General features: G+C 44.9%; 1 protein-coding gene across 8 annotated transcripts in view; it reads right to left on the bottom strand.

The window, feature by feature from the left end:
* Positions 1 to 16,118, bottom strand: part of NEDD4L (NEDD4 like E3 ubiquitin protein ligase) — a 365,586-nt gene that overhangs the window by 188,932 nt on the left and 160,536 nt on the right. Inside the window, exon 1 of one of the 8 annotated variants that reach the window (XM_061131042.1) lies at positions 4,237 to 4,385. The exons of the other annotated variants lie outside the window; for them this stretch is intronic. Coding sequence (XP_060987025.1) covers positions 4,237 to 4,259 — 23 coding nt within the window. The 5' untranslated portion in view covers positions 4,260 to 4,385. Of the gene's footprint in view, positions 1 to 4,236; positions 4,386 to 16,118 lie in introns of those variants that run through there. 8 annotated transcript variants of the gene reach the window in all.

The raw sequence follows: 16,118 nt of genomic DNA, 5'->3' as shown, positions 1-16,118 counted from the left end.
GGCCCGGGTGCCAGCGCACACCTGGCCCCTCCTGCTGCCCGGGGCCTCCCCAGCACCCTGCTCCCGAGTGGCCCCCCAGGGGCTCCATGCACACTTGTTGAATAAATAACTGAGCCTCACCTCAAGACTGGGAAGCCATTTAGAGACTCACTGGTGCGCGCTCTTCACCTGGAACTCACCAACTGCCTTTTCTTTTGTTCCCTGCCCACGCTTCTCCCCTCCCCTAAAAAAAAAGCAGCCAAGCCAAATATAGATTGTGCACAAGGGCTTAAGGGTGACGCAGGTGACACCGAGTCGGGGGTAACTGCAGGAGGCCTGCCGCTCTGGGCCAGGGAGGGGCTGGGGGCACCCCACCCGCGAGCATGCCTCCGAGTCTCGCTGTGAGCTGCGGGTCTCAGCCTCAAGCTGCTTATTGCCTAACTCAGATGCTGGCTTTGTCATCAAAGCTTTCTGTGCTGTGTCATGCTCCAAATCTAATTTTCCCCGTAACATGCCTGCAGCGGGTGATGCCCCATCTCCTGGGGTTTGCAGGTCCCCGGAAATGACAGGGCCCCGTTTCGGTCTTCTCATTTTCATACTCTCTCTCTGACAGGCGTACTTTTTAGCTGACGTAATCGTCCTAGCCGTTAAAATTCTTTATTTCCTTCAGAAACAGAGTTCCTCTGGCATGCACGTGCACACACACACAGGGAAAAATCACCGTGTGGACTGTGAATTAACAAAGAATTAAAACGAAGAAGAATTTTTTAACTGGCTAATCAAAATTGGGGAACATATTTTTTCCCAGTCTGCTTAATCTCACCAATCAATTCAATGTTAATTGTCTTTGACGGCCATCCCCACTCAGCCCCATGCTTAGGGGTGGCTAAAGTATGTATTTAAAAAGAAAATCAATCCAGTGAAAGCAAGAATGAGACAGGGGAAGAAACAGCCTTTTAAAAAGAATTTGAGCTCCACAAAAACTGCGAAGTGTAAGTGAAGAAGAGGTCTCCAGCACAAAGATACTTAATAAATATTTGGTCAGAGACAGACTCAAATAAGAAGACAAATTATTTTAAATGAACGAACAAGGATACTCAATAGCCCTGTCAACGAGTTAAGATAGCCACACAAATGTATTACCAGACAGGTCAGTGTCCTTTAGACATACCACTCACAAACCTCACATGCAATCACGCCCTTGAAAATCTCAACACAAGAGGGCAAGAAAGAAAAAGTGGGAGACATTAAGATTCCTTAAAGCCCACCACACTCTTTCCTCTAACAAAGCTGGAGACTTCCTTGAGTCTCAAGCTTGTCTTATACAGCATGGCAGATCTTGGTCAAAATCAGCTCGCCAAGCCTGTTAATTGAGCTGCAGGTTCAAATCAAATCCCTGCCCTGGAAAATGTTTCCAAATGGCCCAGCCCGAGGGCTGCCCCTGACCTCTGCTCCCAAACCTGTGACCAGATGCCCTCCGTAATGTGACGAGGTTTCCAGTCACTGGCCTGAGTCAGAGGAACTTTATAATCACATGTGATCCCGTCACCCACAGTGGGCGGATGAGTAACAGTGAAGCGAGCAGGACAGCTTACATCACGGCAAGTGGTGATTTTTAAATGTGTTTCTATTCAACCCCAGTTACCCTACTAGAATCTATCATCTCTGAGTTGCCACTTAATCTGGAGCGACACCGCTAACTGCCTCTGGGAGGTGATGCCCTGGGACGTGTCCATGTGCCGTTCCAAACATTTCCATGGACGCCTCTGTTTTCCAGGAGGAGAAAACCAACCCTTGTGATTCCAGGGCTGATGTCAATCAGGAGTTGGAATTTTCACCTTTTCCCCAGTAACTGCTTCTAAGATGACTAAGCGGCTCACGTCGGTTTCAGCTGAGAGTCCAGCTGGTGGTTTACCTGGGAAGATCTCGTGACTGTTTTGGCTGATAGGGTTTTGGCGACAACACAAAAGCAGGAAGGAGTTTCCATAAGATCTGGACCTCGGGCCTCAGAAACAAAGCTGTCTGTGATTCCAGGCGGGCAGCTGGGGGGCTGGGTCAGGCCTGACCCCCGAGTCCGGGCCAGCGGGTGTGATGGTGCCTGGGACCCGCCCCCACACGGACGCTGAGAAAGCCAGGCCAAGCTGGAGGGCGCACAGACGCGGAGAGCGGGTGTGCCAAGTGACCCTGTGCGGAATTCAGAGCCGCTGAAGTCAGTGGAGATGGGTTTTGAAAACACCTGAGAAGCTGGGCTTCGGGCATCACCCCGGAGGTGAATGACCTCAGGAGCCCCTGGGATCCGAGCGGAGAGACCAGGCCACCTGGAGAACCAGGAGTTCTGGATGTGGGCAGCTCGTGAAATCACCACTAACTCAACACCCACAAGGGAAGAAACCACGGGGAGGAACAGGCTTCTGCCAGGGTGGGGGCAGTGGACTTCACCTGAAAATCGATTTGCAAAACCCCTCAGAGGTACAAACACTGTCTGGAAAAAATTCAGAAACACAAAACATCCCTCCCACCCCAGGGCAACCACCATAACCTCAAAGTCTTATCAACCACCTCTAAGATGCTGTCAGTAAGTGCACAGGGCTCCCCACACCCACCAACCAAACCACTTTGGAATAAAATTCTTACATTCCTCAAGGAGCAAATTCCTATCATCCTGCTCCTGCCTTCATTTATATCTTTTCATTATACTCCATGGTAATAAAAGGATGTCCTAACAGTATTTTTTAACATAGGTATATATGTATACCCATGGCTGATTCATGTTGAGGTCTGACAGAAAACGAAACTCTGTAAAGCAAGTATCTTTCAATTAAAAAATAAAACAACAAAAAAGTAATTTAGTTGCAGTACAAGACTCCAAAAAATATAAAAACAAACAAAACAAAACCTTAAAAAAAACAAAACAAAAAAACACACTGTACTTGAGAGTCATCCCCACTGCTCTGCTCTGGTCCAAACAGAAAGAAAGCATTTCTTTTTCCTCTCTTCTTAACTTCACCATTGTCTTTCTCAAATTCCCATGGGAATGAATGTTCACCTTTTCCTTACAAATATTTAAAGAGGGTGGGGGGAGGCATGACTACACAGGTTCTTTAAATTCCCTCTTACAGTTTTCATTGTTTGCATTTATTTTTTTTTTTTTTGATGGGCACCATCTAACTCAAACATATGTAAACATCATACTTCACAATGTGAACTAAACAGCAACTCAGCTTTGGCTACTGGCTTGGCTATGTCAATTGCTGGTACCTTTTTATCACCTTAAACAACATTTAATATTAGGAACACCTTTTTGAAAGTAACCTGGCTCGTTAATATAAAGGTGCAACCAGCACTCCAATTCATTTTAGCAACATACCAACATACACGAGCTGGTTAACAGTTTATGAATCATCATCAAATGAGACAGTAAAGAAACAAAACTCACGTGTTAATCATAACACACATCCGTACGGATGAGCAGCAGTGGTGGGAAAATGATAACAAAACCTCAAGGGAAAACTGGCTGAGTATGTTCCAGGCTTAACCGTTTGCTCTCTCCAACCAATAATAAGAATAATAATAAATGCATTTAAGATAAGTCATGTCAGTTAAATACTAATGAGAAGAAAGATTTCTATCATTACCAACCAAAACTTCAGGTATAAACCATAAATCACTTCCTAACCAAGCCATTTTACGACCTGAGATGTTATTTCATCTGAGGCCAAGTACAGCCGGCGTCTCCCTCTTCTCAGTGAGTTTCCTAAGCCAGACATACTCAGGGAAAACAGAGATCCAAAACACAACAGGAAGAAAAACACAATTGTTTCCTCCCCAACCAGTGATTTCTAAATCAGAGAACAACATGCACAGAACTTCAATGATCGACATTTGCCATTATTTCCCAGGGGGAAAAAAAAAATGAGAGTATCCATTGTGTTCTCATCTTCGGAATAAAAAATGTATAGTTTTCTAAATAGCCAAAACAGAGAGAAGAAAGCCAAGAGCAGAGAATCAGGAATATTCAGCCCACAATTCCTTTCAAGTTTCGTTTTTTGCCGTCATCCTGCCTATGCAGACATAGAACAAAACTGATCAACTACAAGGAACTCTGAAGAGCCAACACAAGTAGTTTACAAAGGGAAATCTTGATGCTAGAATACTGCTACTGCTGTAAAAAGTACTATGCCAAACGCAAACTCCGTGCCAAGAGCAGATGCTATGCATTCACATAATAAAAGCAGACAGTGGTGTCTTTGTTCTTACCTATAATTGTCTTCAAGGTTCATGAAAAACAAGCCATCTCTCCTGCCGCGAGGCGACTGGTGGGGCTAGCGCTGCAGTCACCCAGCTGGGAGTCCGCCCCGACAATGCCTAGGCTCCCAGCCTCTGGCTTCCCTGGTCCCCACACCTCTGCTGATCCTTGGGGACCACCAGCAAGTTTTTAACACAACTGAGGAAGAATGCCCCGAGCTGGCTACTTATACCGATGATTCACTTCAATGACAGCTAGACAGAAATGCTTGTTGGTGGAAAAGGACTGAGTCAACTCCACCCCTACCGTAAGGATTAAGTAACTCCACCCAGCTCAGCATTTAGCTTCAACAGCCACTCGGTTCCACAAGGTGAAGCAACCAGCAGCATCACTGCTCCCACTGGCAGTTCTCAGCGGTAGGGAGACACCGCGGGGCTCACCAAACAGGACGGGCAGCAGCCAGCGAATGCACGGTTCTGTGAATAACCGTAACCTGGGCTGGGCTGCGTGCTCATTTAAAGCTGTATCCAAGTTTTCTGAGCAGACAAGCTACAGGTCTGTCCCTCACTGTTTGTTTTTTTTTTTAAACATTTTCTTTCTTAAATTTTATTTTTATCTTTCTGCCACGCTGCACAGCATGGGGGATCTTAGTTCCCTGACCAGGGATTGAACCCACACTGCCTGCATTGGAAGCATGGAGTCTTAGCCACTGGACTACCAGGGAAAGCCCTGTCCTTCACCTTTTTACAGTGACCTTGGCATCTACTCAGTTTCTGTGTGGGAAGCCCCGTATGAGGCAGGCTGACAGCACAATCTGTGGATCTCCCCCAGAGAGCTTAACTCAGTCTTGAAGTGGTGAAAAGGCCAGAATAAACATAACTATGATATCAACTACAGACCTTCCCTGGTGGCTCACATGGTAAAGAATCTGCCTGCCATGCAGTAGGCCTGGGTTCAATTCCTGGATGGGGAAGATCCCCTGGAGAAGGAAATGGCAGCCCGCTCCAGTATTCTTGCCCGGAGAATCCCATGGACAGAGGAGCCTGGCGGGCTACAGCCCGTGGGGGCGCAAAGAGTCGGACACGACTGAGCAACTAACACACACACGTGATACAAACTGCAACACCAACTGAACTGACGGGCTGGGGGGTCTGGTGTCATGTGAGAGAGACCACCGCTCTTCAAGCCCACCATGTCTGGTGTGCAAGCCCGTTTTGGGGTGAACCCACGGGGGGGCCCCTCGATATGGGTCAAGGGCATTGCGTGAGGCCGGCAGAGCCAGCTGGATCCTCCCCAGCACTATGTGCTGGGTACGGTACAGATCTCCCACCTGCCCGCCCTTCACGCAACTCCCACGGCCAAGGAAGACACGTGCTCCTGCCTCGGCTGTGGGCTCAGTCGCGTCTGACTCTTTGTGGCACCACCGACTGTAGCCCATCGGGCTTGTCCACCCTTGGAATTTTCCAGGCAAGGATATTGGGATGGGTTGCCATTTCCCGCCTTGGCTTGTGACTGGCACCTCCCTGCTCTTGCTTGAAGCACGTCAACCCTCACTCGGCAACCCCAGCAGGGGCGGCTGCGACAGGAAGTGCCCCCACTTGTAGCAAAAAGCTAGCCTTCCACGTGAACTCCAATGTTCCTGGTGTGTCAGCGGAGAAACGCTAACCTAGACCTTCATGTGTCCCACAGGTGCCGGAAGACCGGGATTCCCTCAGGTGCTGGGTCAACCAAACTGATCACCAGGGGAGCCAGTGACCTCTAGTGGCTGGGAGGATCGCTGAAGGCTTGCTGCAGAAAGTCCGCACTGGCTTGCTACCAGAAACCCTGGCCCCAGACACACCCTCAGAGAGGCAGGCTGACAGGTAGCACCTTCTACTTTCTAAACAAGAAGGGAAATATCCCCAGATTTTTAGTACTGAGCGTGTGAGGACAGCATACTTTAAGAGCAGGAATTCTATCTTCTTAACCATAGCTACAATTATAAAAGTAAGCAGTTTTACACAAAGAGACACAGATTTAGAGAACAGGTCACCGTTGCTGGGGGGTAAGGGATGGTTAGGGAGTTTGGGATGGACAGGGACATGCTGCTATATTTAAAATGGATAACCAACAAGGACCTACTGTATAGCACATGGAACCCTGCTCGATATCATGTGGCAGAGGATGACAGAGGAGTTTGTGAAAGAATGGACACATGTGTATGTATGGCTGAGTCCCTTCACTGTTTGCCCGAAACTATTAGACCATGGTTAGTCAGCTATACCCTAGTACAAAATAAAAAGTTCAAAAAAATAAAGCTGTTTCACATTCACACAATGACTGGAAGGCTTAAAAACAAAATAAAAAAACTACAATATACTAGATCAAACTATACCGAAACGAGTTAAGTAACTATTTGCCTGACGCCTTAAACATAAAGCGCACCTAAACTCCCTTGGATGAAATACTATCCAACTGTTACGGGCTGAGTCGCATCCCCTCCCAAAATGCTAATGTTAAAGTCCTGACCCCAGTTCCTCCGAAAGTGACTGTTTGGAGACGGAGGCTAAAAAGACACAGAACAAGAAGTTGCTGATCCAGTGTGACTGGTACCTTTCTAAGAGGAAATTTGGACGGATAGGTACAGCGGGAAGACGATGTGAAGGGAAGGGAAGGGAGGAGACAGGGTAGCCGTCCGCAAGCCAAGGGGAGAGACCTCAGGGGCAACTAACCTGCTGACACTTTGAGCTCAGGCCTTTAGCTGCTAGAATGGCGAGACAAGTAATTTCTGTTGTTTAAGCCACTCAGTCTATGGCACTTTCTTATGGCAGCCTGAGCAAACTAATGCTCTAGTTAAATGATGATTTCATTCCAAGTAATACCAAAAAATGAAGACAGAATTCAGATTTCTGATTAACAGCCATTCTCCCACAGCCAAATACTTGAGTGTTTACTCCCTCCTTGTCCATTGAGGTTCTGCCTTGAAAAAAAAAATGCACGAGAAAGACCTTATCCTGGAAGAAGAGGGTAAAACGCCTACAAATCTTTCCAAGTTCACTTCTGCCACCTCCATTTACAGTCAGGCTTACTGACCAAGGAGTCTCGATCCACATCTTATCCCCCAACCGAAAATCAGCTTCTGCCCAACCTCCACTAAAAGTGCATCCAAACCGCGTAAATGACAATCTTAGCAACGCAGTTAAGAACTGTTAACAATGGAGGAAATGCTAAGTCTTCTTAGTTCAAGTCCCTCTGTCAAGAGAAGGAAATTAGGACCCAAGCAGAAGGGCACAAGGATCTCAGAAATAAACGCTAAGGCAGATTCAGCCCCAACACACAGTCCTAATCCAGTAGTTACCAGCCCTGCTCCTGCTACACTATTAAATGATAGCCTGAAATGATCAAACCTCTCCAGTCTCACAAAGAAAAACTGCTGCTCCCTGGAGCAGTGGCAGTAAAGAGATGAAGATACAGACACTGGATGACGGATGGAGTGTGGCTAAGGTCAGGGACTAAGTCTACAGGCTTTCTTAAACTGCGCTCCACTGACATTTGGGGTCAGGTGATTCTCTGTCCTGGAAAGCTCTTCTGTGCATTGTAGGAGGTTTAACAGCACCCTTGGCCTCTACCTTTCAGACAAAAGTTGTCCCCAGGTGTGAGCCAAAAATAGCTCCAGATATGGCTAAGTGTCCCCTGGGAAGCAGAAACATCCCTAATTGAGAACCACTGGCTTAAAAGGACAGAACTAGGACTTCCTTGGAGGTCCAGTGGTCAGGACTCTATGCTTCTAATGCAAGGGGCGATCCATGGTTGAGGAACTAAGATTTCACATGCCAAGCAGTGTGGCCAAAATATTTTTTAAATAAATCAAAGGACAGAACTCCATGCAGAGCAAAGAAGTTGGTGGGACTGGAGAAGCAGGGGGAAGTAGCTTCTGAGGGGATACAGAAGAAAAAAGGACTGATGCTGTGGGAGACGAGCCAGGAACAAGACAGAGAGAAGGCGGCGCACAGCAATTGCCCCAACTGAGGGTCTGTGTTGTTTTTTCCAAAGTAGCAGCAGACAGGGTCATAGGGCGAGGAGATCAGAGACAGAGTCAGGAACATCCAAGTCTGGGGCCACGGGACAGCAGAAACAGAGCAGAGATGAGTCAAAGACTTCTCAGGAGAGATAAAACCATAAACAGAGTGGCCCCGACAGGCACAAAACTTGCAGGTTCCTCCAGCAAGTCAGAAGACCCAGGAAGAGGGTGGGAAGGCTGGTTGGGTGGATGTAATTGGAGCTCCTCAAGGGTATAGACACAGCGCCAAAGATGAGCTGCGGCTTTCAAGGTCATTGTGGTCAGCGGTAGCACAGATCAACCGAGTCACTGACGCTGAAAACAAGGAAACACGCTAGAATCTGTTGCAATAAAATAAATAAAAGATGAAGAAACCCTAAAGGAGGAGATATCCCTGAGAAGGAAAGAGCCTGTTGACAATCCAGAGGGCTAAATACTCAATACCCTCTGACTTGATTCCAATCCAAGCAATCTTTTCCAAGGAAACAATCAGGTGTGTAAGTTGAGCGTCAAGAAGTTCATTACAAAAATAAACAAAAAACTGAGCAACCTTAATGTCCAATCATAGAGAAAATAAATCACAGCCATCTATAGGCTCACGTTCTCAAGGAATATTTTTAAACATGGGAAAACACGCAGAATATAATGTTTAAAAATGTAAGCTATAAAACTATACATGACATAGCCCAATTTAGAAAGTGTACATATTTACAGGTATACACTTTTAAAGCACCCAAGTCAGTCTCTACCAAGGCAATAGCAGTCATTATGAGATTTCCAAGGTTAAAAAAAATCGTTAAGAAAGGAGGGTGACTGTCCTGGAGAAGCTAGCACAACAGAAGGAGTGAGTAGAGAGGAAAGGAGGGACCCCAGAGCCCAGAGACACCAGAGTCAAGGGCTGTATAACAGCGAAAAAAGGAGTGTGCTGAGCAATTCAGGCCTCCCTGGACTGGGTGAATGGAAGCTGCTGGTGTCTTAGGACGGATAACGGAGTTTCACAGTGTTGGCAGCATGCAGTTGGCAGAGGGGCTGGAAGAGACCGTAGCCTTCCTTGGGATTCCCCAGAGTCCTTACTGGCAAGACGAGGTCACAGGAGGCCCGCCTGTGGATGAGCAGGTGAGGGTCTACCAGAAGTCTGCCAAGAGGAAACGCTGCTTCTGTCCTTGGGGTTTATTCCTCTATATTTAAATTCTGAAATAATATTAAAAACTTCATGGCAACTCCTTAACTCCCTATTATTCACACAATTAAATGTACAACCTTCATATGGCTCCTAGTAATACTTCTGATAAATACTTTGTATGGGAAAACCCTGATGAACTTTTAGGCCAACACTATACATAAAAAAGTAACTAAATTTTAAGTTCATATGAGCAAAAAGAATTTTTTAAAAGTATGGAGGCTGACTTCCTTCAAAACAAAACCTTACTAAGAACAGACAATTTGAACTTCAGAGTAGCATTCCAAAGACTTTTTGGTGTTTCTGTTTTACTTGCTTTTGCCTTTAACCTTAGGCAAGATTTGTTGATCACCAAAATCATCAAGAGATTTTTTTTTTCCCCTTAAAAGCCAGTTGTAAACACACCCATACTCTGCAGTCTTTAAAAATACACTTCTAAAAATAATATTATACGTTTTCATCAACGTTTACCATCATAAGGCAACTATCCTCCAATAAAAAATAAATACATTAAAAATGTTTATCATAAAATATTTGTGAAAAAGCTTGATTCTAAACAACATTATAGCATTATTCCAAATATATAAACTGCTTCCATATACATATAAAAAATACAGCAAAGGACAAGAAAGAAATAAAATTGTAACCAACAACCTCTCTCTGGCTATTCAGATTACAGGTGAATTTTGCTTTATACTTCATCTTTTCCAATGTCTACTTCCTTCATACTTCAAAAAAAAAGAATTATTTAAAAATCGCTAAGAATATACTATCACTTATTTATAAAGAATGAGTAACCAAATGAAGAATCCACATGCTGGGGGAGAAAAAAAAACACCAAGTGTCTGTTCTGTTCAAATCCAGCCACAGTTAGAAGAGAAACTGGGACACTTGGAGGGGGAGGAATAAATTGAACCAAACAAGGATGGCATGACACAGGCAGAAAGCTTTACATAACACAGGCAAGGTTTGGTGACTGTAACACAGTCGTGAATTTCCTCACAAGGTCTTAAATCCTCCTAACTTGGGTTAGCCTTTTCTTCCAAAAAAGCCATACAAAAAATGATGAGGTGGGGTTTCCACGCTTCGCAGTAGTTAATGCAATCAAGTCACCAGTGACTAAAACATCTAAAAAGAAAATTGTCTCATCAAGTAGGGGAAAAGGTGTCTTGAATCCTTAAACGTCACTCAGTAAACATCATATCCTGCATCTATGCTGCTCAAGGCATTGGCCAGGACCCAGTAGTTTGTATCCTCCAAGCATTTAAAACCTGACAAGCTCACAGACACGGTCGCCCCATTTATGAAGCTCTTGTGTTCCTGATGTTACTCAAGGAACAGGGCAGCTACTCAGAGAACCCAAACACATTTTCACATGGAAGAAATACCTTGTTCTTGGTGATACGGCTCTTTGCTGTAAAGACCATCTCAATGCAAATGACTCCCCCAAAGGCCGACCCGACCCTGCTCTTTCTCTTGAGTGATTTTCTCGTTCACCATCACCTCCTTCAAGTGTCCACATGGAGGCCGAAGAGACCCAAGAGCTGCTGATTCTGCCTCCACATCTGTTCCCAGCTCACCCTCACGTCTCAGTGGTCGCCAGCTGGAACTTCCTGGACTCTGCTCGTCTCTGTATCCCTCACACATCCAGTCCATCAGGAGGCCCTATGGACTCAATGGCCAAAAAGAAAAAAAAAAAAAAAAAGCCTTCCCCTTCCCTCCATCCTGCATGTTAGTTACCGCCCAGGTGTTCAAGCCGTCCTCTTTCAGAACCCAGGCCACTGCAACACCCTCCAAACCGGCCTTGAGGGAGGGCCACTCTTACCTGCAACAGGGGCCACCCCAAGCCACTGTCCTGGCTGGCTGGCAGCTCTCTCTGCCAGCTTTCTGCTACCTTAGGCATAAAATGCAAATTCTTCACGGTGGCCCTCACAGCCCTCAAGAGCCCTGACTCCTGTCTGCTCCACTCCTCTCCGAAGCCCCATTGGCCATAGTCCTCTCCATCAACCTCGGAAGAAACTCAGGTCTGCATGAGCTCTTGCACCCTCTGGCTGTGCCTCCTTCTGAAGGTTCTCCCCCAGATCGTGGGGCCGGCTCTCGTCTTCTGATTGAGGCCAGAGTTTTTATGCTGACTGTCTGTGTCTGTTAGTCACTCAGTTGTGTCCGACTCTTTGTGACCTCACAGACTGTAGCCTGCCAGGCTTCTCTGTCCATGGAATTCTCCAGGCAAGAATACTGGAGTGGATTGCCATTCCCTGCTCCAGAGGAACTTCCCAACCCAGGGATTGAACCCTGGCGTCCTGCCTCATAGGCAGATCCTTCACCATTTGAGCTACAAGGGAGCATCTGCCGGCACCACAATTTGGGAAAGCAAACTGGTAACACGTTCCAAAGGATTTAAATCCTGATTTTTTTAAAATTCAGTAGTTCCATTTCCAGGGAAGTACAGAACTTAATACAACTTAGAATTTCTTGCACAGATATTCACTGTACCTTTTCTTTCTTACATGAGAACAGGACAGAAATGATTAAGATACTGTACCCTGAGAAAAATGGAATGCTGTATATCACACGTGGGAATTTTAAGTGACCAAAAAAAACAGGCTAAGAAAGTCTACTTACATTCCGAGGTGAATTATGCAAGCCTCATGTGCTGCCGCAGTCCATGCGGTCACAAGGAGTCTGACATGACTGAGTGAACACAACAAATGTAAAAATACACATTCCCTACCAAAAGGAAAAGGTCAGAATACTAAGAGCGAGGTTCCTTCTGCTGTTGGTAGATTTTTCCTTCTAACTTCCTTTTCCTTCTTATGTTACGTGTAACTTTCACAATTATAGGCAGAATATTCCTTACTTTTAACATAAAGAAATAATGCCACCTAAACAGTTGTTAGCTTTTCAGGGAACCACAAAGAAGTCATGTTTAAAAGCACCATGTTAAAGTGAAAAGCTTCTCGATAAGATATGCAATAATTCAAATGAGAAAAACAGGGGTAACATATCACAGACATGGACTCAAACCTCCTATTCTACAGACTTCTTACAAATCAATGAAAATTTAGCAGCCATAAGGAAAAATAGATAGAGAATGCAAATGAGCACCACATAAAAGAGGAAATACAAACACATGAAGAGCTATTTGACTTCACTGACTGAAGATACAAAATATTTCACCTTCCATAATGGCAAGGATTAAAAGATTGATAACATGGACTAATACTGGGGATGGGAAAAACTGGTTCTCTCATCAACTACTGGAGTCAGAGAAACTAGTGTAAAACTTGAGAGGGCAATTCCCCAATATCTATAAACATCATATACATCCTAACCACTAGACCGCCAGTCCCCCAGAAAGACTACTGTCAGTCGAACAGAAATAGGACGAGTTGGATGGATGGAAAAGAAAAAACCAGAGGCTCCAAGCGCGCGGGAGAGAGCTGTAAGGGTGGACATATTCTCTGGGCCCCAGAAATCCAGCAGTCAGTTGATACCAGGGGCTGGAGAGACCGTGGGGCAGCTGTCAGGGTGATTAACTGTGGAACTCTGCTTCCTCTAGCTTCTCTGGTCACTTCCACCTTCATGCCGGTGAAAGCAGGAGGGCGGTCCGAAGTCTGGAAGCGCAAGGAGCTGAAGATGGCCAGGAGGGACCCTCAGCAGCCTCAGGTGAAAGGCTACCTGCGGGCCCCTTCCAGGGCCTCAACCTGACGCTCACCAGCGTGGGTACAAACGGAGCCCACAGGAGTCACAAACGCCAAGATCCACAGACCACCAAGAATCGTCAAACGTGTGAAAAAAGCAGGCCGTGAAAAAGCCAGGCCATGTAATATCAGGTCACGAGCGTGGAAAGGGAGTGCGCAAACAGACTTGGAAAAACTAAGAATTGCAAAGATGCATCATCAACATCCTCACAAAATCCGACAGGGTTTCGAGGCATCAAAACAAGCACAGGCTGGAATGAGGAAGAGACGGAATTAGAGGTCTGAGAGGAGGAACCGGGGTTTTTAACTTCAGGCCATGTCTGACGTGGGTCAACCCTTACCACGGGCGGGTTTTCCCCCTGCTTCCTCCTGACCTGCCGTCATCCACACCAGCCTCCGCTCCGCCCCTCCTGACCTGGAGACGGGGTGCCCTCGTCATCTCCTCCACGCTCACACACTTACGTTCACGGGCAAATACCGAGAAGCGGAGTCCGTGTCACGCTGGGGTGTTCTGTGCTTTTCCACTTCTTACTTATCCTGCACCCAGTTTCTCACAGAAACCCCCTCAAAGCCGATGCTAATGTCGTCTAACTCGTCCCGTTCCATGGTTGCATAATATGACATGCTACGGGTAGTCCATAAAGCTAGCCAGTTGTCAACCAACAGGCATTGGTACTTTCAGGATCTTGCCACTAAAATCTTAAAATAAACATCCTTTTACAAATGCCTCTGTGTACAGACACTTTCATGTTTAGAAGACAGACAGGCTGCTTAGGAGAAAGGAATATTAATGTTTCACTTTAACATGCACTGCCAGCCTGCTTTCCAAATAAAGCATGATGATCCATATTTCCATCAGTATTATGAAAGTACCACTTCTATTACATCCCTGCTAGCAAGAAGTGCTCTTCTCCTTTTTTTTTTTTTAAGCCAGTCTGATGAATTTAAAGTAATGTCTCACTTCTGTTTTAGTCTGCAATTCCCTAGCAAATATCGACTGTTTTTTGAAAGGTTTCCTGGACTTGTCTGCATTTGCTCTCTGGGAATTGCAAGTTTATATTTTTTGTCCGTTCTCCCCAAGCTGTGTTTGTCTTGTCAGTTCACAGGTTACAGACAGTAACCCCTTGACTGTCATATATGTTATATGCTCCCCTCCCCAAATGTCTAGCTTGCGAGTACTGAATCTTGCTTAAAACACTCTCCCTCACTCCAAGATTACACAAGCATTTTCTTACATTTCCTTGTACACTTGAACTGCTCGTTTACATTTAAGTTTCTGAAGATTCTGGAATTTATTTCTGATTATAATGGAAGACAGAGGTCCATCTCCACCCCCCCCGCCTCCTTCCTAAAGAGGTGCTTGTGCCAAGAGCATCAGAGAGATGAACCACCCAACACGTGAGGTGTTCTTTTCTCAACAGAATCGAGCTGTTCATCTCACGATGTGTGACGTCTCGTGCTTCAGGATACACAGTCCTGGGTGCTCTATTCTGTTCCACTGAACCATCTATGTAATCCTGTATCGACACCACCCTGATTTGACCGCAAAGACTTTCTTATTAGCATAGTAATAAGATCACTACTGCGATCACTTCTCAGCTAAGTTTGTCCCTTCTTCATGGGTTTTACTTTCCACATTTGGACGTACTCTTCATGGGTATTATGTATTTATTTTTTCTATATAAACTTTAGAAATATTTCATTTAGTTTAAAACAAGGAAAAACCTGCTGCCTTGGAAATTCTCAAGGGAATAGCAATAAATGTATTAATTTGGGGATAACATGTATATATGGAATATGCTTTTGTTTTACATCCTTCACTAGAAAGAGTGGAGGTACCATTCTCGGTCAATTTCTTCCTAGGTTATTTGCTGCTGTTGAGAAAAGAAACATGTACCTTCTATTCCCGGTGCTCATTTTCAAAAGAGAGCAGTGACCATATTTAAAGGCTTATTTTATCTAGCTATCATGATGATTTTCCCAACTGATTTTAGATTCTTTTTTCCCAACATAAGCTCTTGTGTTTTCTAGACATGCAAACATTTCACTAACAACATTCACTATAACCTCTAAGACAATATCAAACTGTAAAAGCAGACATCTTTTTACAATTCCTAATTTCAACAGAAACAGTGTTTTGCCTTTTAGGAAATATCTGCTGTTAGTTGGTTTTGAAGAGTAATAAATAGCCTTTAAGTGATTTCCTTTTATCCTTATTGGTTTTTCAGATTATACTGGGTTGGCCAAAAAGTCCATTTAAATGAACTTCTTGACCAACCCAATAATATAATAGGGATGGCTGCTTACATGATCAAACGGCTCCTCTCCTCTGATCTGGGCATAAGTGCTTCTCCTTTAATACGCTGGGGTACAAAAGTGTGTGGTGGTGATCAGCATTCCTAACACCATTACCCTAGCATTACTGGGACAAACTATTAATCATGGTGCCTCTGATGCACTCAGGAGTCGATCTGTTAGTAGGTTATTTTGAATTTCTGCATTTGCTTTCATAGATATTGGTCTATAACATTTTCTGATTTTTAAAGCTTAGATAAAACTCAGCTAGAAACCCATGGAATCACGATGCCTTTTTCAATGGTCATTTTTAACCACTTTTCCCACCTCTTCTAGACTAAATGGTCTTTTCAAGTTTTCTAAGCTTCTTGAATCCATTCTGGTAGTTTGTATTTTATTAAGGAATCAATATTACAACATTACATTTTGATGTGCTTCCAGAGGGCTGCATGGAGCACTTCCACATAAAGTCAATTGATCCCTTCGGTGCCTCCCTTCTCATCTGCATCTATTTCTGCTTTCCCTTTGTCTCAGTTAGGATGACGGGAGTTTAGTTTATCGGTCCTTTCAAATAAGCGGCTACTGGATTTACTTATCCTTTAAAATGTTTCGTTAATTCCAACTCTTACCTTCGTGTCATCTCTTAATTCCTTTTTCCTAGTTCTTTCTTTTTTATTT

This window comes from Dama dama, chromosome 27 (assembly GCF_033118175.1).
Source record: "Dama dama isolate Ldn47 chromosome 27, ASM3311817v1, whole genome shotgun sequence".
NCBI classification, from domain to species: Eukaryota; Metazoa; Chordata; class Mammalia; order Artiodactyla; family Cervidae; genus Dama; species Dama dama.
Note: the sequence above shows the minus strand (reverse complement) of the source record. Positions and strands in the feature narration are given on the sequence as shown.